The following is a 27608-nucleotide window of genomic DNA, read 5'->3' as shown; positions in this document are numbered from 1 at the left end:
GGTGCACACCTTTAATCCCAGCACTTGGGAGACAAGTAAATCTCTGTGAGTTCAAGGCTAGCCTGGACTACATAGAGCTAGTTTTAGGTCAGCCAAGGCTATAAAAACAAACCGCGTCTCAAAAATCAAAACAAAACAATAACAAAAAAAAAAACAAACAAAATCAAAACAAAACAAAATTGTTCTGTTTTGATTTTTTTTTTTTTTTGCTATAGTTTTACACTGCAGTTCACTGTCATGATGTCTGGCTTCAAACTAAGCAATCTTCTTGCCTCATCTTCCCAAGTGCTGGATTACAGTGTGACCACTACAGGACAGAAGCAGGGCTACATGAGCCACTGTGAAGCTCTTCAAAATACCTTGGAAAGGAAGGAGCATCAGTATGCAGGCACCACCTGTGTCTCCGTTTCATGAGGACAGATATACTGGGTAAGTCTAAACAGGCTGACAAGACAGTTTTTATTGTAATTAGCTTGCCATTTGAAACCACGAACATTCATTACATACTAACATGAAACAAAGCTGTGTGTGGCAGTGCACACTTAATCCCAGCAGTCAGGACTTCAGAGGCAGGAGTGTGGCCAGAAGTTTAAAGCCAGCCTGGGCTACATAGTGATGTCCAGGCAAGCCAGCACTACATAACAAGATCTTCTTTCAAAAACAAAATGTGTGGGTGCATGTACAAAATGTATATACATTAGCCAGGTGGTGGTGGTGTATGTCTTTAATCCCAGCACTTGAGAGGCAGAGGTGGATCTCTATGAGTTTGAGGCCAGCCTGGTCTACAGAGTAGGTTCCAGGACAGGGCTGTTACACAGAGAAACTCAATCTCTAAAAACAAAAAAAAAAAATATATGAATTGCAGCACTGCATAAAGAACCCCAGGTCACATGCAAGTGCTACACCATGGAGCCAGCGCCCCCCAAAAAATAATTTAGATGCTATGATGGTTTGAATAAAAATGGTCCCCATAGGCTCATATATCTGAATGCTTTGTCACCAGGAGTGATATTATTTGAAAGGATTATAGGGATTAAGAGGTATGGCTCTTTGGAGAAAGTATGTCACTAGGGGTAGGCTTTGAGGTTTCAAAAGCCCATGCCAGCTGGGCAGTGGTGGTACATGCTTTTAATCCCAGCACTTGGGAGGCAGAGGCAGGCTGATCTCTGTGAGTTCAAGGCTGCCTGGTCTACAAGAGCTAGTGCCAGGACATCTAGAACTGTTATACAGAGAAACCCTGCCTCGAAAAACCAAAAGCCCAGCCTCTCTATCTCAGCCTACATATCAGGATGTATTAGCTCAGCTATTTCTCTAGCACCATGCCTGCCCACCACCACGTTTCCTGTCCCTTTGCTCCCCACCATGATAATGGACTAAGCCTCTGAACCTGTAAGCAAGCCCCCAATTAAAAGTTTCCTTTATAAAAGAGTTGCCTCTTGGTATCTTCACAGCAATAGAACAGTGACTAAGACAGAAGTCCATGCCATCTGTACTCTGCTACCTGCCAATCAATGCTGTCCTCTGACAGAACCTGATGCCATGAAGAGGAGGACCCCAGCCTGGTGCCTTCAATTATTCCCTATGTGAAAATCTTGGGCTGGAAGCCTTGTCCCTCTAAGCCCCCCTCTTACTGACGCAGGAGTGCAGATGAAATAGCACCATCCAGGAGTAGAGGTGAGGGTTAAAGGAGAAGAGGACACTAGCACTGATAAAACTGCACTAACCACATTTTTCTTCTCTTTGTGGACATTTAAGGAACAATGTTTACACAAAGATCACAAAATAACATGTTACAACAAAATTAGAAAACACACTTTGTGCTTGGAGACCAATTGGTTTACTTTGATGTGACCTTTCTTAAAAGTTGGGTACATTTATTTTGCACCTATATCCATACTTTACCACAGGAAGAACATTGGGTTGTCAAGGCCAGGGAAGTGCTGCTACTGAGACCTGCAGCTTTACACATGAGGGGACTACTGATTGACTGAATATCTCAATCATCATCACTATGAGAATTTACATAAAGGGCTGGGAGGTGGTGGCACACACTTTTAATCCCAGCACTTGGCAGGCAGATCTCTGTGAGTTTGAGACCAATCTGGTCTATAGAGTAAGTTCCAGGACAGCCAGGGCTACAAAACACAGAGACTGTATCAAAAACCCAAAGAACAAATAAGAAAAATTTACAAAAAGGAAGAGGCTTATTATAAGAACTTAAAGTCCGCTGGGAGTGGTGGCACATGCCTTTAATTCCAGCACTGGGAAGCAGGCAGATCTCTGTGCGTTTGAGGCCATCCTGGTCAAAAAATGAGTTCCAGGACAACCAGGGCTGTTAAAGAGAAACTCTTTCTCAAAATAAATAAATAAATAAATAAATATTAAAAAAAAAAAAACAAAGCAAAACAAACTTACATCTCAGACCCAAGAGTATCCCTGTGCTTTTCAGAGAATCCTACACACAAAGACCAGGGAGCCATCACTGCTGATCCTAGTCAGGGGGTTACCCACCTTGCCATCGGAAGCGGTGTTGATCCTGTAGTGGTATACCCTCCCTTCATATCTCAGGGAGATGGACCTCTGGCCAGGACTACTCTCACTCTCCCGCACCAAGAAGCTGCCATTGATCCCACTGCTCAGCAGATACTCAGCAGCATTTCGGGACACAGGCCCATGATACCAGGAATGTTTCTCCAGGCTGTTGACAGGAGTGATGTAGTTGCTTGGGACCCATCCTTGGCCATTTTTCGTTTGGGCTTCACACCATTCCCCATTGTGATTATAACCTAAGACCCGGAGCTTTTCACCTTAGAAAAAAGAACCAAACAGATGTATCAGTTTGGATGATCGGCTTTCTTCTTTCCCATCTTTCTCTAGCACATCTCATTGTCCTGTTACTCGTGAGTACACAGGAGACAACTCTGCCTTGGCATCTAAGATTATTCAAGTTTACTCAAAAGTTCTGTTCCTACTGCAAGGAAATGTTTTAGGGAAAAAAATGCTTTTTCCTGGTGATAAAAACAATACCAAATCCCCATGTTTCCAGCCTGAGATCCATATGTCCTCTTTTGTAGGAACACGGGAAGCATGTGCACAGGACTGCTGCCCTGGAGCCTCCTAAGGGTAGGCTCTGTGCTCTGGAGGTATCTCTGTCCCCACACTAGAAAACTGCCCTCTCAGGGAGCAAAGGGCAGGCCAGCCAAGCCACCCCCCTCACCCTTGCTTGCTGTTTTCCTGTTACCTTTAGTAATGCTGAGAGTGTTATCTCCACTGGCCACAAAATCGTATAGTGCCACAAAAAGGTTGGGATCATTTTCACTGGGCCCAGCAAGAAGGTTTTCCTTGGAGTTCCATCGAGCTGCTTCACTGAGACCCTGGGGCTCAAAGTCAGATGCCACTGGCCTCTGCAGGGCTTCTGCAAGACAAGGAGGAAAGGGCAAATGAGAATGGAAGAGAACTTGGGAGACATGAGCTGAATTTTTACTGATATATATCAATAATATATTGTGTGTATATATATATTTATTTTTACTCAATACACACACACACACACACACACACACACACACACACACACACACATATATATATGTATATATATTCAGATTGGGCCCTAACTGTCCTGGAACTCATTCTGTAGACCAGGTTGGCCTCAAACTCAGAGACCCACCAGCCTCTGCCTCCAGAATGCTGGGATTAAAGGTGTATGCCACCACTGCCTGGCTACATCCACATATTCTATGTTTCTCATAGAATTTCAGTTGTCTTTACCAAGTATTATGGAAGGCACTAAGTATTTTCATTCTAACTGATGATTCCTTGTAGTAGTTTGAGTAAAAATGGGTCCCACATGCTCACATGTTTGAATGCTTGGTCTGGTCCTCATTAATGGAACTATTTTGGGAGGATTAGAAGGTGTGGCCTCTCATTTGAGGTTAGCTCTGCCTACTACTCACAGAACAGGATGTGAGCTCTCAGCTACTGTTCCAGCCACATGCCTGCCTGCCTGCCTGCTGCCATGCTCCCCATCATGATGGCCATGGACGCTAACCCTCTAAAACCGTAAGCCCCAAATTAAACATTTTTTATGAGTTGCCTTGTTCATGATGTTCTGTCACAGCAATAGAAAAGAAACTAAAACATTCCTGTTCCCAAATAGTTGATTTAAACGCATTCACTCAGGCATGCAAGACGGTTCAGCAGGAGAGCAATGACTGCAAATCTGACAGTCTGAGTTGGATTCCCAGGACCCATGTGATGGTTGGAGAGAAATGACTTTCTGCAAGCTGTTTTCTGGCCTCTATACACATGCCATGGCATATGCACACACATACACACACCAAATAAATGTGAAATTCATTAATTCAGGTAAAATTCATGAATTCAATATGAGTTTACTCAGAGATAGACATAATCCATCTCTTCGGTCTGCCATTGCCTACAATATGGAGTAGACATTCTTGAAAGTACTTTTTTTCTTTTTCTTTTTGAGCCATGGTTTCACGTAATCCAGGCTGGCCTTAAACTCCTGATTCATCCCAGATGCTGGGGTGGTAGGCCTGTGCTACCAGAGCTAGCTTAAAACACTTCCATATATCAGTGTTGATATAAACAACCACGCATTTCCATCCATCCCTCTCGATGTTGGCCTGAGAGATCTCCACCCTCTACTTCAAACTACCCTTCTGCTTCTACCCCGAGGCAGCTGTTCCCCAAGAGACTGTTTCTCTCCACCTTCCTACGGTTTCCCACTCCTCTTCCCACTCAGATACAGCCATCATCATACATTTTTTAACCTGTGAGGGCCCTCACAGTCTCTTGTGTCCTAAAATTCCTAAAATAAGAAAGCCTCCCTTCTGTGTCTGTCACATCTGAAGCTGGAGTTGACCAACACTGCTGGCACTAGAGATGGGTACTGCTCATAGACAGTTTCTTGTTCTTTTATCTTCTTTACATTTGAACTGTACTCCAACTGTCTAGGTCACCTTTGTGATACCAATTTGCAGAAGGGCTTTGTCTGAGAAGATCAATCTTATCCAGAAGGAATGGCAATGCAGGGAGCTATACATGACAGCACAGGCCACTCCGCATGGCAGCGCAGGGCGCTAAGGAGTTGAAATGCCAACTCCACTTAAGTGAAATCACACTGAGAAATCAAACTTGAGAAAGAGATTGGCCTTGAGAAGAGTGGAAGACTTACAAACGAGCCACACACAAACAGTAACAACAATTACCATGCCTCCATATGGATTTAGAATACTACACCCCACACACCGCCGCCCCAACAAACACCATTTCTTTTGGGCAGTAAAACCAACCTTGGAGATCTATCTGACTGCATTCACCCAAAATTGTAACAACAAAATGCCAGAAAGCCAAATATAAAAGGCCACCTGTAGTTCAAGCATTAGGGAGGCCTCAGGCAGGAAGAGTGCCTTAAGTTCAAGGCTAGTCTGGGTCCATGGAGAGTGTGAGGCCATCCTGGGCTATCGACTGAGTTCCACACAGTGAGGCCCTGTCTCAAAGAATGAGGGGGACTGAACCATGCAAAGGATGTCTGCAAGAAGTCAGCATAAGGAGCGCAATTCTTTCCTTTTCAGCTCCGATGGTCATTTCCTACAGGACAAACCGCCACTACTGACGACTGTCACCATGCTCAGTCATTTCATTTTATGCACTGAGGGCAAAGATCACTTCAAGGATGAGGTCGAGTCATGTGGCCATCTCCCAGCTGTGGGAACAGAGAAATCCCAGCAGGCCTGTCCTCTGTCCAGGCTTACCAAGCACTCCAAGTGTTCATGTGGTCAGGGGTTAACTGCCAACTGACTAAAAACGCTGGCTAAGGAGAGATTTATTTTTGCTTTTGGCAAAAGAAAAAAAAATCTTTAACTAATAAATGACAGGTAATTGTTCATTTTAGTGAAGTAACATGAAACGTTTAAGACCTGGAACTGTGTGTGCCATACATTCACATGTGTTATTTTGGGTACAGGCCTGAGCCAGACATGCATGTTGTGTGTTTTCCTGTATTGCTCTCTATAATATTTTTTTGAGCCTGAAAGTTCACTATTTTGACTAGGCTGGTTGGCAGGCAACTCCAAGGACCCATTCATGTCCACCTCAATGCTGGAGTTCTGGACACACATCTGCCCTTCCCTCAGGTGATGAGGACTTGAACTCAGGTCCTCTTGCTTTCACAGCAAGTACCCTTGACTCAGAGCCATCTCTCCAGCCCCAGAATCCGTTTTTATCAACATGTGGCCCTTTTCCTACCTAGTGTGTTTTGCTAGTCCCAACCAAGGACTGTCCTTGGCAGTTGAGTGCTATGACTACAATCATCTCTTTTAAGTCCTACCTGGAGACAAGGACCAAGGTCCGCTGCAGAGTCTTCCTAATGCACACGGTCCATTCTGGTCACCGCATGTTTTCTTCTCCCTTTCCATAGCAACTTTTTAGTTCTGGCCTTTATGAGTCTTCCTGAAACGCTCACTCTAACTTCATAAAAACAACTACTTTCTATGCTATTTTGTTAGTTTTACATTCAACATGGTCTGAGACGCAGAGGCTGGCAAGGACCCACACCAGCCTTTGGTGGGGAGCAGCACAGGAAGAAGCCAGCAGCACCTGTGTCCAGGAAAGCATGTTCTACCACAGAGGGAAGAGCACTGCCAATTCAGTGGGTTGGGTAAGTGATGCCCAGCAGAAGAGCTCCTGTGGCTTACAAAAGTAAACTGTTTGGCAGAGGATTTTTTTAAAAAAAGATTTATTATTTATTATGTAAACAGTGCTCTGTCTGCATATATGCCTGCAGGCCAGAAGGCACCAGATCTCATTATGGATGGTTGTGAGATACCACGTGGTTGCTGGGAATTGAACTCAGGACCTCCTAAAGAGCTGCCAGTGCTTTTAACTTCTGAGCCATCACTCCCGCCCCGGATTTTTTTTTTAAATAAGAAAGATTTAATTTTTATTTATTCATTTGTTTGTTTATTTTTATGTGTATTGGTGTTTTGCCTGCACATTTGTCTATGTGAGGTGTCAGATCCCTGGAACTGGACTTACAGACAGTTCCTTACAACAGTGAGCTTCCCTGTGGGTGCTGGGAACCTGGGTCCTCCAGAAGACCAATTAATGTTTTGTTTGTTTTTGTTTTTCGAGACAGGGCTTCTCTGTAGCTTTGGAGCCTGTCCTGGAACTAGCTCTTGTAGACCAGGCTGGCCTCAAACTCACAGAGATCTGCCTGCCTCTGCACTGGGATTAAAGGCGTGTGCCACCACCGCCCAGCACAAGCAGTGTTTTTAATAACCATTTAGTCATCTCTCCAGCCCCGATTTATCTTTATTTTTAATTATGTAAATGCATGTATATTTGCATGCTGAGGTATTTACGAGAGTGGAGAAGCCCATAGAAGCCATAAGGGGGCCAGAAGTAGGTGTTGGATCCTCTGGAGCTAGAGTTACACTACCTGACGTGGGTGTTAGGAACTGAACTGGGGTCCTCTGCAAGTATAATGTGTGCTCTAAACTGTGAAGACCTCTGTTCAGCCTCTGGTAGAAGATTCTTAACATAAAAGAATTCTTACATAACAACAGTGGCTAAAAGATAAATCTTCACTATTGAAAAAAAAAGTGAACAAGACCCATAAACAAACAATTCGTGGAAAACTAAAATCACTAGACATGGAGGAATCAAAGATGCCAATTCTTCAAACTGGCAGGCCCTTCTGGACACCAGCAGGAGTGTGGGTGAGACGTCATGACAACGGGCGTTTTTCCAGTGCTTGCAGCAGGGTATGCACTGGGAAGCTGGCTGTAACACAAACCAGCCTCAGAGTCACACTCTCTCAACAGCTTTGGCAACTTATCCCAAGATTTACAAACAATGACTTGTGTACACCAATTTTAAAAGATAGCACACAAAAAAGGAAGGTTCAAAATACCCACTGATCACGTTAAGGCAGACTATGCTCCATCCATAAAACAGGATACTTTAAAGGCCACTTGGGATGTTGTAATATGTTTTTTTTTTTCTTCTCAGTTTTTTTTGAGACAGGGTTTTTATGTGTACCTAGGCTGTTCTGGAACTCACTCTGTAGACCAGGCTGGCCTCAAACTCACAAAAATCTGCCTGCTTCTGCCTCCCTGTGCTACTAGCCCCCTTAGCAGGATGTTTTAGACAGGGCTCAGTGGCAAAACACTATCGTAGAAAGTGTATGCCCTGGGTTTGAGCCTCAATACCACAAATAAATAAACAAAATATTTTTGCAAAAAACAAAACAAAAAACCTCTCTAATGGCTTGGGAATATGTTTATAACACATTCATTAAAATTTTATATTATATCCTAGCATATATAGTAATATTCCAATTTTATAAAAATTTTAAAAAGAACCAGAAGAAACTACACCAAAATGTGAGCAGCAGCTAACAGAAGGTTGTGGGAGGATTATAAGTCTTTCAGCTGTCTTTACACTCTCTCCTATATTATGGCTCATTTGTTAAAATGACCAGGTTATTTTTATAATCAGCTCCCAATCCCAACACTAGAATAACATGTAAATAGAAGCCAGGGATGCTTACATAACAGACAATTTAAAACGAGCAGCTCTGGGGAGGGCCCCTCCCACTGTCCTGAAAGAGCAGTTATGTGTTTCCCTGCATGCCCCAACCCAGGGCCAGCAGCACAAGGCTTTGGAAGGCTGGGCCCGTACAGGAAATGAATGCTGGGTCATGCATACAGAAGTGCTTTTCTTCTCAAATGCCATTTGACCTCTTCTATCAAACATTCTGTTGCATCTGGATTTGATCAAAGTTACATAACTAGGGGAAGTGGCCTGGAAAAACACCTGGAGTAAGCAGGACACAGATTCTGTCCAGAGGTGAGGAGTGAAGCGGGTCTGTCCCAAGGCTGGGACAGAAGCTGACAATGTAGGTAGGGGGTGAAGGCTGTTAGAAGAGAAAACTGTCCTGCAGCTGCCCCTGATCCTACAGGATGGCCTCCAAGCCCTCACTCCATCCCCTCCCCCACCTTCCAGTCCTGGTCCTCAAGTTAACAGCCAAAGCCCAAAGGGAAATATTGCTCATGCATGCCTCTGGATGGAGACATCGAGTGAGGCCTCGGTTCAACAACAAAACCTTCCAGCCAATTCCCAGTCCAGGCTGATGTCAAAACTGACTCACGGTGCACCGATGCCAAGTTACTTTCTTCATTTCATAGTCAACTATGCTCGTCAACCATAAAAATGATCACAGCTCACAAGGCCAAACTGCAGAATGTACTCAAATCTGTGTTGCTCAAGACATTAACTTTCTGCCAGTCCCACTGTCAGGAAACCATCCCCACCCCCACCACCAAGCTCACTCAAAAGACTGCCTCAAAGTGCTCCTCTCCTGTTGTCTCAGGAACTCTCTGGCGGTAGTTAATCCTTGGACAATAAACAACAGTGTGTGCTAGGATTTTCTTCCCCATCACAAGCACTTTCTGCTATGTCCCTTTGAATCACACTTTAAATACATTTGATATGGATCTTTAAATGTGCCTGTTGTCCCCTTTAAGACCATTTTGTTCTCTTGCTGTAAATTAGTAAGCATGAGCTGCCCATCAGTGACACTCAGCAAGAGTTGCTAATCAGTCAGTTGCAGCACCAAGAACTGGTGGCATCCAAAAACTACCTCCTAGCTACCAGAAAGCCTTGGCTCCACTAGGAGGGTATCTGACTGTCAGGAAGTATGATAGGAGCCATGCCACAAAACCCTCTGGGTCTGTGCATGATTCTCTTGTTTGGACAGTACTCTAGGAAAACGATTTGGGTCTTTCGAGTATAAGTTAAAGATTGTTTAAAAAAAAAAATCCCCTTTCAGGGTTGTGAGTCACTGAAGAAAAATGTTTACAGAAGATTCTTGGATATGGCATATCTGGTCTAGACCACTGTGAGCGGATGCTGGCCCCTGAGTTCCAGGGCCAGGAGACTTCACTGTCCCAAGGGGAAGGGAGACTTCACCTCCAGGAAAAACATCCCTAGGAAGTTCCTGCCTTCCTGTTGGCACGAGTACCCTGGGTCCATGGAGTGCAGGGCAGCCAGCCGCACAGCACTCACTGCTGTCCTCACCTCGGGCTTTGGGAGCCACTTCCCAGTGGGGGAGGGGCAGAGCAGAGACGTGTCCCTGAGCACACAATGCTGTCTCCTGCCTTCAGTCCAAGGACTTAAGTCCTGCCGCTTTAGCCTTATTCCCTTGGTGGCCCCTTTGAGACTTCCTCTGGCTCAAGGAATCTCCACAATGCGCAGGTCTGTAAAACAGACCAGACCCTTTGCAAAGGAGAGGGCTTCGTGTTTTTAGCTTCTCACTGTTCCAGCTGATGAGGTCATGCTCAGAATATTCTCAAGTCAGTCTGTAACTGCCTCCTACTCTCTTCCTAATGTGAACTTGGAAGAAAAGTAGTATTTCCCACAATGTGTACTTGCCGAAAGCAACTCCATCCCTTTTGTAACCCTTCACATACAGTTCAGATTATTTAAAAAACAAAACCATGTTTAAACATAGCATTTCTATTACCCTGATTACCCAGAACCTGAAACACCAGATCATGAATGCAGAAGAACTGGGTGGAGAAGAACAGCAGAGCCATCAGGTGGCCTCTGGGCTGCTCCGTGAAAGATGCAGCTGCTGAGAACTAGCATGGCTGTAAAAGTAAACACCCAAGAGGGGGCCATGTCTCTGGGACGCACTGACAGAACTGATAGGGTCTCCTTGGGAGAGGAGACTGGAGACAGAGGCAGCACTTGACAAAGAGGGGCTTATCCAAGGCCAGCCTGATACCCCAATCTCAATAAAAGCATGCTTCTTTATGAATGCCTCAGCTAAGAGACGCCAGGGAGCACTGTCACTGAGGCAGCTTTGATGTGTGGATTCCCGACTTCTACTGGAGGCTGGCAATGTCTTCTGTTTCCTGTGTTCATAAAGCAAAATGGCTGGTTCCAGCTAGAGGCTAGTAAAGCAAAGATGGTTGATCTTCCCTTGCAAGGTCATGGGAACCTTTAGTCCCCGGTCTCCCAGAGTAACGACTTCTGCACAGGGCTGCTTGAGGTGCCCAGTGAGATCCAGAGATCATAACAGCTTCCATGAAGAGTCCCCTGGAGGCTGGCATATGTAGTGACCAGACCATACTATGCAACTTTCTCTTAAAATAATGCAGTTTTAGCCTGTCCTGCTTCTGGACATTAGAGGTTTCTGCTGAAAACCTTTAGAGAAAAAAAAAAGCTGAGTCACCCCAAGGTTTAAACATTTTCTTTGCAATCTTTCTATTATAATGAACTTACCCAGGCAATTCAAACAAAATGGAATTCTCCCTGAGCCTCTGACCTTGTCACACAGCTCCAATACTAACCTTTCTGAAGATATAATCCTTGTCTCCAAAATAAACACAAAGGGATTTTTGTCTCACCCTTTAAGAACCTATTGCTGGGGATGGAGAGGTGGCTCAGTGGTTAAGAGTACTTGCTGTTCTTGCAGAGAACTTGAGTTAGGTTTCCAGCACCCACATGGCAGGGTGGGACTCATAGCTGCCTGTAACTATAGCTTCAGATCTGATACTCTCTCAGGTCTCTGTGGGCATCTGCACACATGTGGCATACACATGAAAAAAATAAAAACAAAATATTTTTAAAAATTAATCTAGCCAGGTAGTAGTGGTGCATGCCTTAAGTCCCAGCATTTGGGAGGCAGAGGCAGGTGGATCTCTGTGAGTTCGAGGCCAGCCTGGTCCACAGAGTGAGTTCCAGGAAAGGCTCCAAAGCTACAGAGCTCCAAACCCTGTCTCGAAAAAAAAAAAAAAATCTACTGATGTATTTTGTTTTAGTTTGGCTTTTTGAGAAAAGGCTTCCCTGTGTATCTCTGACTGTCTTGGAACTCACTCTATGCCAAGCTGGTCTTGAACTCAGACATCTGCCTGCTTCTGCCTCCTGAATGCCGGAATTAAAGGTGTGCGCCACTACCACCTGGCTTAAAACTTAATCTATTATTAAAGAAGGCAATAATATTGTGGAAATGGCTGAAAATATTTTTTTTTTTAGTTTTTATGATTCTTATGATTTGGAGAAGAGGGTTCTCTCCTTTGACCTTTATGTAGTTCCTGGGTAGAACTGAGGTAATCAGAGTTGCACTTTATGCACTCAGTCACCTCGACAGCCTTCTAGACACCACCAGCTTCCAAAACCTCTCAGGGTACCTACCACCCATGCCCATGTCAGCACTTCCCCTCCTTTTTGTATGGCACAGGACCCACTAGTTTCCCACCTCTATCCTACCAGTCATGTAAGGGTAAAAGAGTTCCTACTCTTTTATATGTGTGTGTGTGTGTGTGTCCTTCTGAAAGACCAATCACAATACTGCCTGGCACTCACTGGTCAGTTACCATTTTTTTTGTTTTTTTCCGAGACAGGGTTTCTCTGTAGCTTTGGAGCCTGTCCTTGAACTATCTCTTGTAGACCAGGCTGGCCTCGAACTCACAGACATCCACCTGCCTCTGCCTCCCTAGTGCTGTGATTAAAAGTGTGTGCCGCCACCACCTGGCCAGTCACCATTTATTAACAGTGTTATCCAGGCAATGTTCAGAACATCTTGTGTCTTGCAAGGTAGGTAGCTATTGGCAGCTTTTATTGGACACTGCTCTTAAGCCTGCATGGACCTCAGAACATGCACTGTCAGTCCTATCCATGGCAGGGAAACTTTAGGCTTCTCTTAAGCAGGTGCCTTAGCCCTGCAGGGTCTAGGTGGGGAGCCATATTCTCCCATCTTTCTATACCAGCCTCCCCAGCCCCTGCTGCCTCACCTGACTGATCTTGACAGCACTCCCTGCCCTGGAAGAGCCCTCTCAGCCTGTAATATCCTCCAGGCCTTTCCATCTGCACTGACCCTCCCTCCTTGCCTCTGTGCTACTGCATTATTGCTGCTTCTTCTCTACACCTGAGCACTTGGTACTGACCCTGCCACCAGCTATCACACAACATGGAAACTTCTTGTGTCCCTGGTCCGGGTTCTGATATGAACGGTCCAGATTAAAATCTCAGAACCCTTGTATCAAAGATGCTCCTTCTTGGCCTGTCCCAAGGACACCAACAGCTTCAGCCAACCAGACTCTCAGGAGGGGTCAGCACAGCACAGCAGAGCTCTGTGGGGAAGCTCAGAAACAGAGCTCTCCATGACTGTTAAGTCAGAACTGAAAAAATGCACTTTAACAGTCCGTCAGCCCAAACAAAGGTAGCAGAAATAGGACAAAGCAACCTGACCAAAAACCCTCTAGCACAGCCCAGAGAACACCTGGAGTTGTCTTCAATAAAACATTAGCTATGGTCAAGATCCTAACCAAGGTAGGACACAAAAGCATGTGTCTATGCTTTCAAACCAAACAGGCAGACAGCGTGGTGCACCCATGGATGTCTCTAGGGACTGTACCAGGAGTTCCTGCACTAGCAGCACACTCCGAGTGGCCATTCTGAGTGAGCTGACCACACAAGGGTTTTTAATCTGTCTCAGGCTATGTACAGCAGAATTGAGAGTCAGGGATGGTTCTTTGTCCTTTGTGTGTCTTCTGGGTCCCTTGGGACCTGACTGAACTGGATGACCCAATGGTAGCCAACTCCTCCACAAGGTCTCACTCCATTAGCATTTTTATTGCTAATTTGGGTCACTGAAACAGAAAAAAGGGCAAGTGACTCTTCCTGTCACTCTGCAAGGAAACAGAGCCAAGCAGTGGACCACTGTTAAAGGTGGATAATGTGTGCAAAGGAGTCCCTTACTATCTGCTTTTGATGAGACTTAAAATTTCCATGGGGTGGGGGACCTGCCACTCATATGGCTTACACCTATGATTTCAACATTTGAGATGCTGAGGCTGGAGGACTACTATTAGCTTGTGGCCAGCATAGGCTACATGACCCCTGAACTCAAATAAATACAAAAATCTACAAATATATTTTATAAATTGCTCGCTTGTGAATTATGATTAATTATGAAGGGAAATTAAATTCTTCTAGTGTCTCACTTGAGCTTTAGTTCTAGTTTTGCATAATGTGTGTGCCTGTGTGAGTGTGTGCCTGCGCACATGTGTATATGGTAGGTTTTGTGGGGAGGTGGGTGCTTTGTTTTTGAGATGGTGTTCACTCTGTTGGCTATCCTGAAACTTATTAGGTAAGACCAGGGTGGCCTCAAATTCACAGAGATCCGCCTGCCCATTTCACAAGTACTGGGATTAAAGGTGTGTGCACCAGGTCCAGCATATGAATATTTGTGTGTATTATGAATATGAATGTGTGTACACTCCTCATAACCCTCCTTTAGCGGCCCCAGCCCCATGCTGGGGTTATAAGCATGAGCACTAGCCTGGTTTAGTGATATATATTTAAAATCTGTTTTTCTATTTTTCCACATCTGTCTCAGATCAATGATTATACTAGTACAATTACAGTGACTCAATTTTTAAAAGCTCGGGATTTTAGTGTGAAAACATCTGGGACTGTGGAAATAGTCCCTCTGCAGAAGAGAAATAAGGTACTAACCAAAACTCAACGGGGGTGCTTCATGCACTATTAAAATATTCACCGTGGGACTAAGGAGGGCTCAAGGGAAGAAAGATATTTCCAGCTTAAATCTAAGAAGAGGGGCTGGAGAGATGCCTCAGTGTCTGAGAGCACTGGCTACTCTTCCAGAGGCCCCAGGTTCAATTCCCAGCACCCACACAGTGGCTTACAGTCACCTATAACTCCAATTCCAGGGGATCAGATGTCCTCTTCTGGCCTCCGTAGGCACTAGGCATCGCATGTAGTATACAAACATACACGCAAACAAAACAACCAGAAGATAAATAATGAAATTTTTAAAAATCTGAGAAGACAAAGTATTAGTTGTATTACATATGCACTTTAAACGTTTCAAAATAATATATTAACAAGAAGCAGCACGGGTGGATCCAGCTCAATTCTATCGTTACTGCAGCCGTTAGAGAGACTAGGGAAGCCTTCATTTCAGATTGCTAAAGAACTGTTCACAATAACAACATCTCCCATTTGTCGGCTCTTGTTCCGTGACAGGCTCAGGGTTTACATGACGTCTCTCAACAATGAGGTAGAAACCACTATGAGCCTCATTATATAAATGGGAGCATGTCAGCTCAGAGAGCACCATGCCTAAATCACCTGAGAGGATGCCTGGCTCCAGAACTGCTGCCTAGGAGAAGAAGGCCAATGCAGCTAGGGGTAGAGGAAAGGCTGCTAGAACACGGAGGGGAAAGCCTGATGCTGCTAGGGTTTGGAAGGGGAAGCCCAACAATATTTGAGGGCACCAAAGAGCAATCCCCAGTTAGCAGAAATACACATATTTGCCTCAGTTGTTTTTAAAGTTGTCAACAGGGTTCTCACAGATCCTTAAACCAGTCCACAGGCTAGAACGAGAACGTCTCCCTGACCTGGACAAAGGAAATGGAAGCCAAGCAAGTCAGAATCACATGGAGGATCTTCTAACGCCAAATTCTAAAGTGCTGCCACCAAAATGATCTGGTGGTCTTTGTTTGGGATGTCAACAAGGCTAGTCTGAGAACTAAGAGAGGGTATCTGGTGCCACATACTACTGACACATAGTAAAAGCTCAATGATATTAACATAACCCAAATTACAAAGACTGGCCTGCTAGGTGACAAAGAGTTCTAACCAAGGGAAGCGAGTGTGTGGCCTCAGGAGAGTATTCAGAGCCCACTAGTAAAAGCAATGTGGCTGGCACTGCAGGAGGCACTGGCTGGACAGTCTCACGCTGAGAAGCTTCAGAGTGGGCTCTTCAAATAAATGAGAAAGGTCAGCAAGAGTTCACTCTGCAGACAGCATACCAGAGCCCATGTATCTCCCAACACCATGTAGATGGATACAAACAAGGGCGGTAAAACTGAGTTCAAACCGTCTTTCATGTGCCCAGGGCAAGGAATAATTGACAAGACTGGGGTTCAAAGTGGACCAAAGACTAAAACTGATATGGTCATTCTGAACAGATACTTCAGAGAACAAAATTCCAGCATCACAAAGGCTTCTTAGGAATATAAGCTACTTCTAGAGGGGCATAGTTTTCTTTTAGAAAAACAACAAAAATATAGTGATTGACTCTAGGAAAAAAACAGGAGGGCCGATTACTTTTCATTAGTTCCTCTTTCAGAATTTGCTTGGAAAATGTTACTAGCCTGCTGCTTTATGGACGAAGGTGTTCACCAGTGCCAGCTGCAGAAGGAGAAGACTGGTTTTGTGCAAGAACGAGCTGGGAGTTTCTGAAGACAGTGCTGAATGAAGACAGCGTGTCCCATGGGAGACAAATGGTCGGCCAGTAAAACAGAGGGGTTAAAAGTGGGTTTTCTGGGCCAGGCACTGTGGTGCAAGCCTGTAATCCTAGGTGCTCTGCATTCTGGGGCAGGAGGATGGCAAGGTCAAGGCCTGCCTGTGTTATAGATTGAGTTCATGGCCTGCCTGGACAACTTGGCTAGACCCTGTCTCAAAATTCAAAAGTTGGGAGGGGTCTGTGGGTATAGTTCAAGACCCTGGGCTCCAATGCCTAAAACTTATTTATTTAAGTGGATTCCTTGGAGCCAAATGGCACAAATTCAAATCCTGGCATCAGCACTTGTTAGTTCTGTCATCTCAGGGGTGTCTCCTAACCTTTTGGTGCCTCAGTTTCTTACCTACAAGATGAAATAGTCAGGGCCACCACAATCACCTAATAACTACTACTGCCTATGTCCCCGAAGCAGCAGGGAGCATGGATTTGGTGATAATGGAAAACTCACCATATTCAATTCTCTCCCTGGCCTGGGATGCTCGGACTCTGAGTGGGTGTCGATGAGCTGATTGATTGACTTAGGATGTTAGTAGGAAATGAAAAGCCTGGATTATTTCTCCAGATGCTGGCAAGGTCTCTCTTCCCCAGAGACAGACAGCACTTCCGTCTTTAAGACATAATTACTGAGGCTGGCTTGATTCTCTCAGTTATAGAAAAGAATTTCAATCTCAGTGAGCAGAAAGAGCTCCTGGAGAGATTCTTCCTTACTGTGTGGACACTTCTTTGGGACTTGACTTTAGAATTCACTTTAAGGTGTGCTGGAGTAAGACTTAGATTTTCTTCCTGCTAAAACAATAATTAAACTAGCCAGATAAGCACTAAATCCCACTTGACCCCCAGGAACAAGCTGAACAGGCGAAGTCGAGCTGTGCCCTGACTGCAGCTACAGAAGACCATTCATCTCTGCTCCAGCGGAGCCCTCAAAATGGAGATGATAGAGCTTTGCGCTAACTGGATACAGATGGGCGGAGAATGTGCACAGAATGTGGAGCAACTGGGAAAGTAAGCAGCGTATTAACTAAAGATGACTGGCTGCTCAGATGCCAATTTTGGGGGACAAATAAACCATCTCCTCCCTCCAAATGTTAGACTCTGAGCTCATGCCATCCATATGAGGCTCCTCTAAGGGATCCAGTTCCTGAAGTTCCGGGGACGGGACAATGTCATGAGTACAGCTTGTGGCAAAGGGAAACACAGTCTACCTGTGGGGGCACTTCAGGCCTTCGAGTCAGGGTAGAAAGGGAAAGAAAAGCAGGTTAGAGAACGGAAAAGCCTCCATTTCTCCCTCATTTCTAGAAAGAGAAAGACTAGAAAACAGTAGAAATCAAAGTTGTCCTAAAATAAACTTGACATTTTTACTCCTATCTGAACTCCTACATCAAACAGTCAGGACGCCTGGGCACCACCAGGCCTGTGAGTGCTTCTGCCCTTCTGGAGAAGGCAATAGTCCCCACAAAAGGTCGACTATGTCCTAACGGGCTTGGCCAGGGCACAGCCCCCAGCCCCCTCCACTCATCCTCCCCATTTGTCATCCTTTTAGATTAGAACCAAACACTAAGGACAACAGGAAGAGGGCATGGAATCAGAGGGATGAGAGTAAAGCAGGCAAAAGCAACAGGCTCCTGACCCTAAGTTTATGCAAAGAACTAAACATTAGGAGCTCCCCCATCAAGCACCAAACTGAACGCTCTACAAACTCCTGGAAATATCAAGCAAAACCATTCTTTTCCCCTCCTGAAAAGACTGAATTTCCAAAACCTCTTCGTGGTCTGCAGAAAGGTGGGGGTGGGGGTAGAAAGTTCACACGAAATTCTGTACCCATAAATGGTAGAGCGGGATCCCTTTGTATGCGGCACTTGGTGGAGGCCCACCTTTGTGACACACAATTCCCACTTGGCAGCGGAAACTCCACAACGTGGGCTCACGAGGACCCTAAAGACTGGCTTTTTTAAACTTTCTGGGCGGGAGCGGCACCAAGCGCTAGGGCCTCGCCAGCACCAGAGCCGCTGCTCTCCCTGGGGAGTCCGCTGGGCCAGCCAGCGCCGCCAGCGGCGGCCTCAGAAGGGGAAGGCTGGGGACCAGGAGCGCGCAGGGCAGTCCGGGCGGGTCTCCCGCTCGGGTAGGGGTTTACCTTCCAGGTAGCAGCTGGAGGACGAGGAGAGCCCCTTCTTGGATTTGCAGCCCACCAGCTTCAAGCAGATCTCCAACATGGTCCCGCGGCCGCAGCGAACGTCCAGCTGCCCCACCGCCCCGGGCCCCCAGCCCCGCCAGGCCGCGCTCGCCGCGTTCGCTGCGCTCCCAGCCCCGCCTGCGCCCAGGCCCGCGTCCCGCCTCCCGCCTAGGCCGGTAACAAAGGGCCCTGCGCCCCGCCCCGCCCGCCTCTTAACCCCCTCCTGACCAAGTGAAGGCAGTGGCCTCACGACCTCCCTAGCTGCCCCGCGACGCTGGCACAGCTCCTGCCGCGTGTTGGGTTGGGTAAAGTCGGTGGAAATGCAAATTCCTCCCGAGTTACCAAGACTAATCTCGTTTATATTGGGGGAGCGACTGTGATTAAGCCTAAAGTGGGTGTCTGAGGAATGTGAACAGTCAGGGCTAGAACCCACAGGAATACCGAATACCGGACGCTGCTCCAACCATTCATTTAGACCAGGAGATGTGAATTTAAGCTTAGGGAATTCCGTCTCCATTGTGGGCTGGAATGGCGGCTGGCCCTTTCTGACCTCATTTTCTGGAGAACTTTCTCTCTTCTTGGTGCCATGGGCAATCAGTGTTTGAATCCATTTCACAGTGGCACTGAGTTCTTATCTTTTCCTAGAAGCTGGCTAGAGCAGGTTACCAACAAGATTTTAACTAAACAATAATCATAACAGAGGGCTACTGGCACAGACTAAGAGTCTAGATTGGTGGGAAACATGAGGCCCCAACTACAGTCAACAATTTAATAAAATGTCACCCAAGTTCCAATGACAAAGGGAAAATAAACTTATGAAATAATGTCACATAACTAAAAATCTGGCCCACTTCCTCTAGCATATGAAGAGCTGACCTGTAGCAGGATGATCCTCTATAAGACTACCCCCATGTGCCTTGCCAACCACAGGGCATGTGCGCCATAATCCTGAGAAGAAAGTCAGATCATGATTCTTCATGTGAAAACAGACAAGAAGGTCACATGGTGGAAACCCGAAGATAGGCACTCAGTCAGGGTCTGCCTGGTTCCAAAGTTTGGCCTCTGGACCAGTGGGGTAGGTGCCCCTCCCACTAAGAATCTAGCTTCCAAGCATTGGATAGCTGGATTTGTGAAGTTATCATGACCTGTTTCAGAGAAGTCTTGGTTAAGGGACTCTAGTTCCAAAAGAAAGAAAAGCTGGGCAGTGGTGGCACTCAGGGGGCAGAGGCAGGCCTGGTCTACTAAGTGAGTTTCAGGACAGCCAGAGCTACACAGAGAAACCCTGTCTCCAAACAAAACAAAACAAAGTGGGGAGGGGCTAGCCTATTCTACAATGCTGAGAGCTAGGGCATCTGGAACACCAGGCACAGTGAAGGAACAAGGTCTCCACTTAGGTCTGCCTACATAGCCATGTCTGTCACAGGCCTCTCCACTAGGATGCCATGCACTTTTTCAAAGTGAAATTTGTCTGTGCTGAAGCCCAGACTTGGCTACTAGAGCAGGCCTCATGAGCACCGAGTGCCTACAGAACCAATGCCACTCCATCATCTGGAGACAAAGGACCAGAGTGACCAGGAGACAAGCATGTCAACTGGATACATTCCTGATTCTGGGAAAACATTTTCTGAGAGTCCATATGCTGGCTGACTAGTGTTGTCTTGAACCTTCCATCTTCCACACAGTGCCAATGATAACATTGAAAGGTTTGCTACCAGTACAAACACAACAAATGATGCAGTACCTGTCTGTTCTGCTACAATTTTGCAAGTTCAAGGGTCTTCGATCAGACTATAACGAAGTCTGTCATATAGCATATCAGATCACAGGGTTATATTCAGATTAGCAGCTAAATGCCAAGAACTACACATTAAAAGGCACTCTGAAATTCTAACCATACCCTTAAATACTGCTCTCTAATACAAGTCAGACATTGATTCACATGTGCTGGATTCACGCTGGGACTCAGCTTGTTTTTAAAAGCACATGACTACTGCTAATATTCTGCTCTATGACTACAGGTCCAAACCCTTTATAATTTAGACACAAAACTATTCATTGGCAGGCCTGGCAATACACTCTAAGTGGCAATAATCATGGTAGCCATTACCAAGTGGCACAGCAATACAACAGACTGAGCTACTCCTTCCAGATACAGCTTTTCTGAACTTTGCCAAGATGGAAAGGGCACTGTGTGCAAGCAATCTCACTTGTCTCAAGGAAGAAAGGTCTGAGGGCTGCACCTCTAGTCAGCCCAAAGCAGAAAGTCAATGGCTGAAAAGTAAAACAGGTCAGGCATGGGGGCCGTGCTTGCAATTCTAATACTTGGGAGGCAGAGGCAGGAACATTGCCACAAGCTCAAAGCCAGCCTGGGATACAGCTAAAATTCTAGACCAATCAGGGCTATATTATGAGACTCTGTCTCAAAGCAAATAGAAATAAGACAAGTAACAGAAGCAGAAAGGAAGATGAAGGACCAAGGCTTATGTGCTGCGTCACTGTCATCTGGGAAATCTACAGACTTGTGCCATACAACCAGAGACCTCAGAGTGGCTTGAGAATTCTGGGCAGTTTCATTCTCCCTGTCCATACAATAAATAACTAAATGTAACAAAATAAAAGTTTGAAATGTATTGCTAGAGGCCACCCAGTTGAAAGTGTGGTCCATGAATGAACCAGACACCTAAGCTGCTGTGCCTGCTCAGGACAGATTGCTGTCTGAGTTGCAGCCTACTGCATCGACTGTGTGGGAAAAACTGCTAAAGGCCCAGAGGACCCTGGGCCTCTGAGACCAGAGGCCATTCTGGACAAGGGAAACACTGCTGTTGGATTTAATCAGGGATGGGACAGATGGGTTTCATGAATTTAGAATTTACTCATCTGAAAACAACCTGTAGATTTAATAACTATGTCACAGCAGAGGAAGTAAACAAAAAGAAGACTCTGGAGAGTTTAGATTGGATTTATTTTAAATTTTGGGTTCATTCTCTTTTAAAAAAAAATGGGGCAGGCATCCACCATAGCTCTCTGGGTGGCAGGACTGGGGAGGGATGGTGGGTGGAAGGGGGGCAGGTGAGTCTGACAAGCGGTGACAAGGGCCCTCCACAACTGAGTCCTGCATTCTTGTCAGCACAGCTGGTCATGCTGGGGAACAGGGGTGGCTTGTTTCACAAGCATGGGCCAACACAGCCCAGAGCTTACAGTCTCTCATTCATCGGCCGGCTTCTCTAGCTTGGTGCATGTGTCTGAAGTGTCTGTCCAGAGAATCAGACAGCTGAACCCCTCACAACAGCCACAGCACTTTACTGCCCTACAAGGGAACATGTGCCCCTGTAAGTCTCAGAACATTTTTGCCAGATAGAACTATTTGTTGGTCACCAGTCATGGGTCACTAAGGTCCAGTGACTCCAGCCTGGGAGAGTCAAGTAACTGACAAGGCCAAGCAGCAGAGATTGGATGAGCTTGGACACATTGGAGATCTGCTTTTAGCTGGTGGGCTGCAAATCCAAGAAGGGGCTCTCCTCATCTCCCAGCTGCTACCTGAAAGGTAAACCCTGGCCAGGGTTCAAGGACCTGCCGGGCTGTCTTGCCCCAGCTCTGTGTACTCCCCCTGAGGCCACTGTAGCAGGCACCTGTGGGTTCAGTGGACTCCCCAAGCCTCATTCACAGCTTCAGCTCCCATGCAGTTCTGGGAGTGATCATTAAGAGTGGGCTGACACTGTAAATAATGCACAGCAAACTGAAGCATCGTTTCCCAGAGGACCCTGCATCAGTTGGGGACAGCACTCATGCATGAACACTCAGAATCAAGAATGACGGGAGAAGTGGGCAGTGGTGGCGCACACCTTTATCCCAGCACTGGGGATGCAGAGACAGGCGGATCTTTGAGTTTTAGGCCAGCCTGGTCTATAGAATGAGTTCCAAAACAGCCAGGCCTATACAGAGAAACTCTGTCTCAAAAAACTTAAAAAATAGGCTGGGTGGTGATGGCACATGCCTTTAATCCCAGCACTCAGGAGGCAGAGGCAGGTGGATCTCTGTGAGTTCAAATCTATATAACAGCCCAATCTGTATAACAAGTTCCAGGACAAGTCAGGACTATACAAAATAACCCTGTCTCAGAAAGGGTGAATATGAATATATAATCATTGTTAAGAGATAATATGCTTGCCACAGCATGCTTATGGAGGTTGACGGACAACTCTGTAGACTCAGCTCTCTCTTTCCACCTTTATGTGAGCTGAACTGAACTGGGAATTGAACTCAGCACTAGGCTATATTACGTGTTAATCACCTTTAACTGCTTGAGCCCATTTTTTCCTTAGAATTGTCCCCTAACTTCTATTTGTTATTATTATTACTCAATTCTCCCTCTCTGAAATTACTCCCAGAATGGCACTGATACCCTGGGAGGATGCTTTTAACCTCATTACTGCCTCCCTCATCTTGCATGTTATGGTCTAACATAAATTTGATTTTCAAGTCTTCTGTTAAATTTTAAATTGTGGTTATAATGATTTATTTTATTTGTTTTTTGAGATAGATTCTCTTTAAATAGCCCTGGCTGTCCTGGAACTCACTATGTGGACCACGCTAGCCTTGAACTCAAAAAGATTCACCTGCCTCTGCCTCCTAAGTGCTGGGATTAAAGGCATGTGCCACTATGCCCAGGTAATGTTTTTATAAGTAAAAAATTGATTGATTCTTAGGACTTTAGGGACAGCCTCAGCTACACAGTGAGTTCAGGGCTTGCTTGGACCATATAAGACTCTGCTACACCAACCACAGATTAAAAACAATAACAAAAGCACTACTTTTCTCCTGCTGTCAGTAGCATGTGTTGTGCTGTCCCTGTGGATTGTGAAGAACCATTCTTTTGAACTCCTGTATTCTCTATTCCTACCAAGTTCTTGTCTTCTTTGTATGTATTTTACTCTCTGTTACTATTTTGAGACGTCTCTAAATATTCAATGAAATTTGGCTGCTCATTCATTATTTATAAAGACTTGAGACTGAAGTCCTGTATCTCAAAGAGGCTCAACACCTAAAGACTCTGAGGGAAGGAACTGAGCAACTCCTCCCAGTACTGTACTGGAATCTAGAGGATACTTTTCTGGGGCCTTTCCTTTTTTTTTTTTCTCCCAGAAAGAAGTACTTCAATCTCCTCTCTGTTAAGGCCTTACCTAGCAGGCACTGGAAGAGGGGCTGGGAATCTCACTAATGTAGACTTTCAACAACAAATCCCATTCTTGACCACTCTACCATCATCAGTGCACTAGCTCACATCTTACTGCGGGCTTACTCTCAGAACCTAGGCTGTAGCATCCTGCACTGTCATAAGTCTGCTACCACTCTTGGCTGCCTCCCACTTCCTGAAAACGTTGTCACTTCTGTTATTCACTTCTTTCTCCTTTTGGGCTCCTTTTGTCCTTATACATCTTCAGTTTTAAAAACAATCTTTCTCTGTGGGGCTGGTGCTTATACTCTGAGGACTCAGGAGTCTGCACCAGAAGGATTGTAGTCAGTCTGAGGTAAAGCTGGGCTCCACAGTAAGACTGTCCCTGGAAGAGGGATGGGAAACATTCACTTCTCATAAACAGTTTTGTGCATCTTACAGGCGATACAGCTGTGACTACGGTTAAACGACTTGCATGGAGCTCACACAGCATGCTAGTGGCAAGAATAGAACCCAAATGCCCAAATCCCCTCATTAGACGACATCCACTAGATCCCATAATGAAAAGAACATGATGAGGGTGAGGAGATGAGTTAGTCACGCAAGCTCAAGGACCTGAGTGTGGACCTTCAGCACCCACCTAAAAGCTGAGCATGGTGGGATGTCTATAACCCTGGTACTGGGAGGTAGAGCCAGCAAGACCCCTGGTCTAGTCCAACCTGGGAGCTCCAGGCTTATTGAGAGACCCTGCCTCAAAAAATAAGATGAGAGTAAATGGAGAAGACAAGGTTGGCCTCTGACCGTAACTCAAACCACACACACACACACACACACACACACACACACACACACACACACACACACACACTGGGCTGGAAAACTATTTAAAACTTGTTGCTGTGAACAGGTCTCAGATCTCAGCTTTGCTGATAGAGGACCATTCAGGCTCTAAGTTCTTCAATCCATTCATATCTGCACCTTTAACTTAATTGCAATTAAAGTTTAATTGTAAATGGGAATATTATTAAACACAAATAGCATGGAGCACTCTTGCTCAATTCAAAAGCTTGAATCCAACTTGAAGTGATTTTCATGCGTGCACAAATGTCTGTGTTCTTGTACTTGGGTATGTTCTGCAGTGAGGCTCAAAGAATTTTGTTTCAAATTACTAAGTCATGTTTGTTTTCTTCTGACCTGAATAGTGAATAAAATTTAAGTCTCCATAGCCAATATGGTGGCACAACCCTTTAAGTCCTAACATCCCTGCCTACAGAAGGCAAGAGGATCATGAAGTCTAGGTCAGTACTGCTGGTAGCCCACCTCACCCCCACCCACTTGTGCACTCGCACACCCACACACAGAGAAACATCTGTGAAACAAAATGTCTCACGGGGGATCTTAGGGCCCAAGTAGATATTGTTACCCTATCATCCTTTTGCTTTAAGACCAGCACTGTGTTTGACTACTGGGGTTTGGTTAACTTGGAACTGGAAAGCTAATGGTTAATGCCTTTCCTCTCCTTCCCTAAGACTAAAGGAATCTGCGGAGCAGCAGCAGAACTGGCCTGGGAGATCACATTACTTTTGGGGGTGGGGAAGAAGGCAGCTGGAAAGAAGTGTAGAGAAAGGGCTCCAAGGGAAAGAAAACAAGCTGTCCAACCCGCTCCACAGTGTAAACCCAGCAGGGAGGAGGTAGAAGCGCCATGTTTACTCAAGTTATCAGGCCACAGTACCCTCCCTTGGTCTGGCAGCCTAATAGCCAAGAAAGCATAAGCGTGGTACCTGCGGAGTGCAGATCATGTTCACATCTTAAAAATGAGCAGCATTGACGGTTTTATCGGCAATATTTTAGACACACATAAGGATGGGTGGTCCAGCCTTCCCTCCACTCAGAAAAGCAAGGACAGTATTGAGCGAGACAGCCTATTCTATCTCCTTAAAGTGACAGACTAGACACATCGGTCCAGAGCTACATTATAACAGGGAAGAGAGGGCTGCAGTTGATCCTGAAGACTGCTCACCAAAGAGCACCGTGCTTAGGGCCAGAAAAGGGCAGGTCTAGGCTCTTAGGCCCCTAGGAAACTAAGCTTGCCACCCGAAGTTCACCCGGTCACCTTCCCTACCAGTTAGCACAGAATACCCATAACACAAGATCTCCAAGTGATTTCGCATTCCCTAAGTGTGACAGTAGTGGTTTTGTGTCAGCCAAAGAACTGATTCCTGGGCGTGTCTGTGAGTACAGTTTTGGAAGGGATTAGCCTTGCTTGAGGTAAGGGACTGCACTCATCCTATCAGCAAGGGACCTCACAAAGGCAGAAAACACAGGTGACATTTGCCTCCCTGCTCCTGGCTTCCTGAACACGACAGGATCTTCTGCCCCCCATGCTCCCATTTACAGCCCTTGGCTCTCAGGCTTCTGAAAACACCACCAACTTTCCTGGGTCTCCAGCTTGCAGACAGCGTGGGCGGACAGTGGGACCCCGGAGCCTCTATTCTCATGAGCCAAGACTTCTGATAAATCTCTCCATAACATAGGGAAAATGGTATCAGCGTGAGAAACCAAAAGCCAGGTATTCTATCATGGATCTAATGCAGAACTGCATTCAAAATGCAGAGAACCCTTCCTGCCCTGCCAGACAGTGTTAAAACTGGTTTAAAATGGGCAAAAAAGTCGTGTTACCTATAAGCAAAACAAATGGCTGATAAGCACCCAAAATGAGCACAGTGACAGGCCAGGCATGGTGAGACACACCTTTAATTGTAGCAGGTTCAACACCAGTCTGGTCTACATAGTGAGCTCCAGACCAGTCAAGAGATACACCATGAGACCCTATCCCCCCAAAAAGTTTAGCATCAATGCCCAAGGAACAGAAACACTGTGAGCTCCCATCCCATGCCCACTCCCAGGGCTACAATAATAAAACAAGTGCTAACAAAGATGTAGGGAAAAGAAACTGCATAGTCTTGGAAAGGAGTTTGGCAGTCTATTAAAAATTTTGAGATAAAGCCAGGTGTGGTGATATACCTTTAGTCAAGCACCCAGGAGTATAGGCAGACAGATCTCTGAGTTCAGAGCTCTGTGAGTTGGAGGCCAGCTTGTTTTGTTTTGTTTTGTTTTTGAGACAGGGTTTTTCTGTGTAGCTTTGTAACCTGTCCTGGAACTCACTCTGTAGATCAGGCTGGCCTCGAACTCACAGAGATAAACCTGCCTCTGCCTCCAGAGTGCTGGGATTAAAGGTGTGAGCCACATCCTCACCCCAAGTTCAGTCTGTTCTACATATCAAGTTCCAGAATATTTAGGGTTACATAAAGAGATCATGTCTCGAAAAAAAAACAAAACAGAAAAACAAAAGTTGAGATAAAACATTGTGAGACCCAGCAATTCTACTCCTAAGCACCAACTGAAGACAAACAGGAGTACATCCAGACAAAAACTTGAAGTGAAAGTTCACAGCAGCCTTATTCACCAAGGCCCCAAGTGGGAGACAGCCTAAATGTCCATCAAGTGGCAAGTGAATAATCAAAACTTGTATCTCAATAATGGGATAAAATTCAAACAATGGAGTAATATCCCAATAATGGAATAAAAAATGAAAAGGAATGAGGTACTAATGCATATGCTACTACGTGAACACACCTCCCAATTATGATAATGGGCTGGGGAGATGGCTCAGTCACTGAAATGTGTGCTGCACATCAGGAGAACTGAGCTCCATCCCTGCACCCTCAGACAAAGCCAGGTGTGGCAGCATGCACTGGGGAGTGCAAACAGGATGACCTTCCAGTTAGTCAGGTGAGCTCCAGGTTCAGGAGTTGCCTCAAAAAATAAGGTAGACAGAGACAGAAGAAACATCCAATGTTGACCTCTGGCCTCTGCATGCATATGCACACATGAATACA

General features: G+C 45.7%; 1 protein-coding gene across 4 annotated transcripts in view; it reads right to left on the bottom strand.

The window, feature by feature from the left end:
* The window catches only part of Abl1 (ABL proto-oncogene 1, non-receptor tyrosine kinase), a 118571-nt gene that overhangs the window by 25879 nt on the left and 65084 nt on the right, over positions 1 to 27608 (bottom strand). Inside the window, exons 1-3 of one of the 4 annotated variants that reach the window (XM_050155367.1) lie at positions 18498 to 18662; positions 3242 to 3415; positions 2512 to 2807 (exon numbers count right to left, since the gene is read on the bottom strand). In XM_050155367.1, the coding sequence (XP_050011324.1) occupies positions 2512 to 2807; positions 3242 to 3415; positions 18498 to 18576 (549 nt within the window). In that variant the 5' untranslated portion in view covers positions 18577 to 18662. Of the gene's footprint in view, positions 1 to 2511; positions 2808 to 3241; positions 3416 to 18497; positions 18663 to 27608 lie in introns of those variants that run through there. The other 3 variants (XM_050155365.1, XM_050155369.1, XM_050155368.1) reach the window with 3 other exon arrangements.

Source organism: Alexandromys fortis, unplaced genomic scaffold, assembly GCF_014885135.2.
Source record: "Alexandromys fortis isolate MF-2015 unplaced genomic scaffold, M_Fortis_MF-2015_v1.1 scaffold_72, whole genome shotgun sequence".
Taxonomy (NCBI): Eukaryota; Metazoa; Chordata; class Mammalia; order Rodentia; family Cricetidae; genus Alexandromys; species Alexandromys fortis.
The sequence above is the reverse complement of the archived record's forward strand: the minus strand, read 5'-3'. Positions and strand labels throughout refer to the sequence as shown.